Raw genomic sequence first — 1,562 nt, 5'->3', positions numbered from 1 at the left:
AAAAAAATAGTGTCTGCTTTTGATTAATTTTCACTTGAGTACAAATGTGCAAAGTTTCGGTATAGTCGGCTCCTTATTTTTGGGCAACAAGTCTTTTTGTTTGCGTCCATTACCAGTACTTTTCTACTATTATAATTTTTATTCAAGTATTTTTTATTTTACAAACTCCTTCACATTTCCCATCTTATATTTTTCATTTTTAAACTATAATTCTATAAACTTTATATTTAAAAAATTATAATTTTAGACGGTGCATGTGGCGTGCCTTTCCACACGGTCAAGTACTACCTAAAGGATTGGCCTGAAGGTGGGTACAGCACGGCTGATAAACCAAATCCTCGAGGCGAGGTCTGCGTAGGAGGTGATGTAATTGCTCAAGGCTACTACAAAATGCCTGAAGAAACAGCGGCCTCTTTCAAGGTGGATCCCGATGGAACCAGGTGGTTTGAGAGTGGAGACATTGGCGAGGTGTTGCCGAATGGCACACTAAAAATAATCGGTAAGTACGTGATTGTAAGAAGCATTTAATTTCAAATTTAAATTTTAAAGACCGCCGAAAGGATCTTATAAAGCTTGCTAACGGCGAGTTTGTCTCACTGGGCAAGGTTGAGTCTGCGTTGAGAAGCTCTCCGTACGTTGAAAACATTTGCGTTTGTACTGATCCGTACAAAAATCACATCACTGCGCTCATCTCACCCAATCGAAAGGCCATAGATGAGTTGGCAAAGAAGCTAAATAAAGCTTCACTTTCTTTTGAAAAGCTGTGCAAAGATGAACAGGTGATTACCATCATCAACAAGTCTTTAAAAAAGTGCAGTGATGAGCTGCAGTTTAAGAGGTTTGAGGTGCCAAGAGTGATCACCCTAACCACTGAAGAATGGACGCCGGAGAATTTGTGAGTGACAGCAAAAAATATTGTTTGCGGTTTTTCAATCATCATTTCTTTTCATTATGCAGCTTGACAGCGGCGTTGAAGGTGAAACGGAGAGAAGTGACAGCTTACTACCGTGAGCAAATAAATCGTATGTTTGAGCAGACAACAGATAATTAAAAAAATACTAGATCATCATTACTTTGCCCTCTTCTTCCACGACCCAAACCTGAGTAATCATTTTGGCTTCGGTTCACAACGACTTTCCCATTTTTTCTGCTACTACTGAATGTGAAAGATTTTAGCCCCTGAGTAGTTCAGTCTTGCTCTCAAGTAAATTTTGCCACACATGTCATGCATCATTTTTTATTTTTGCATCAAAAACCATTTTTGTCTGTAATCTAATCATCAAGTGATATAAATAAACATTTTTACTCATACTACTAGTACCTTCTTCTCTTACAACCCTGCTCAAAGTCCAAATCATAAACTGAATTGAACTGTCTGCTATGTTCAGATTTCTCCTCAAAACTTATCAAATGCAATCATCTGAAAAACTACTCCTCCCCTCATAAGACCAATTTGAGTACATTAACTTCTGTTGTCAATGCTACAATAACATAAAGCAGTGTCATGGCTTTCAGACATCGCCAAAACACCAGCTTCCAGCCTACTACTAGCGCAAGATGCA

General features: G+C 38.3%; 1 protein-coding gene across 1 annotated transcript; it reads left to right on the top strand.

The window, feature by feature from the left end:
* Positions 1-247: 247 nt before the first annotated feature.
* LOC108355922 (long-chain-fatty-acid--CoA ligase 3-like) lies at positions 248-779 on the top strand (the record flags this gene model as incomplete). Its single annotated transcript, XM_017607054.1, has 2 exons — positions 248-499; positions 550-779. Coding segments are annotated over 2 exons (482 nt in total), but the record flags the coding sequence as incomplete, so codon positions are not given.
* Between the last annotated feature and the right edge of the window lie 783 nt (positions 780-1,562).

Source organism: Rhagoletis zephyria, unplaced genomic scaffold, assembly GCF_001687245.7.
Source record: "Rhagoletis zephyria isolate East Lansing unplaced genomic scaffold, Rhagoletis_zephyria_1.1 Rzeph_scaffold_51920, whole genome shotgun sequence".
Classification (NCBI taxonomy): domain Eukaryota; kingdom Metazoa; phylum Arthropoda; class Insecta; order Diptera; family Tephritidae; genus Rhagoletis; species Rhagoletis zephyria.
Note: the sequence above shows the minus strand (reverse complement) of the source record. Positions and strands in the feature narration are given on the sequence as shown.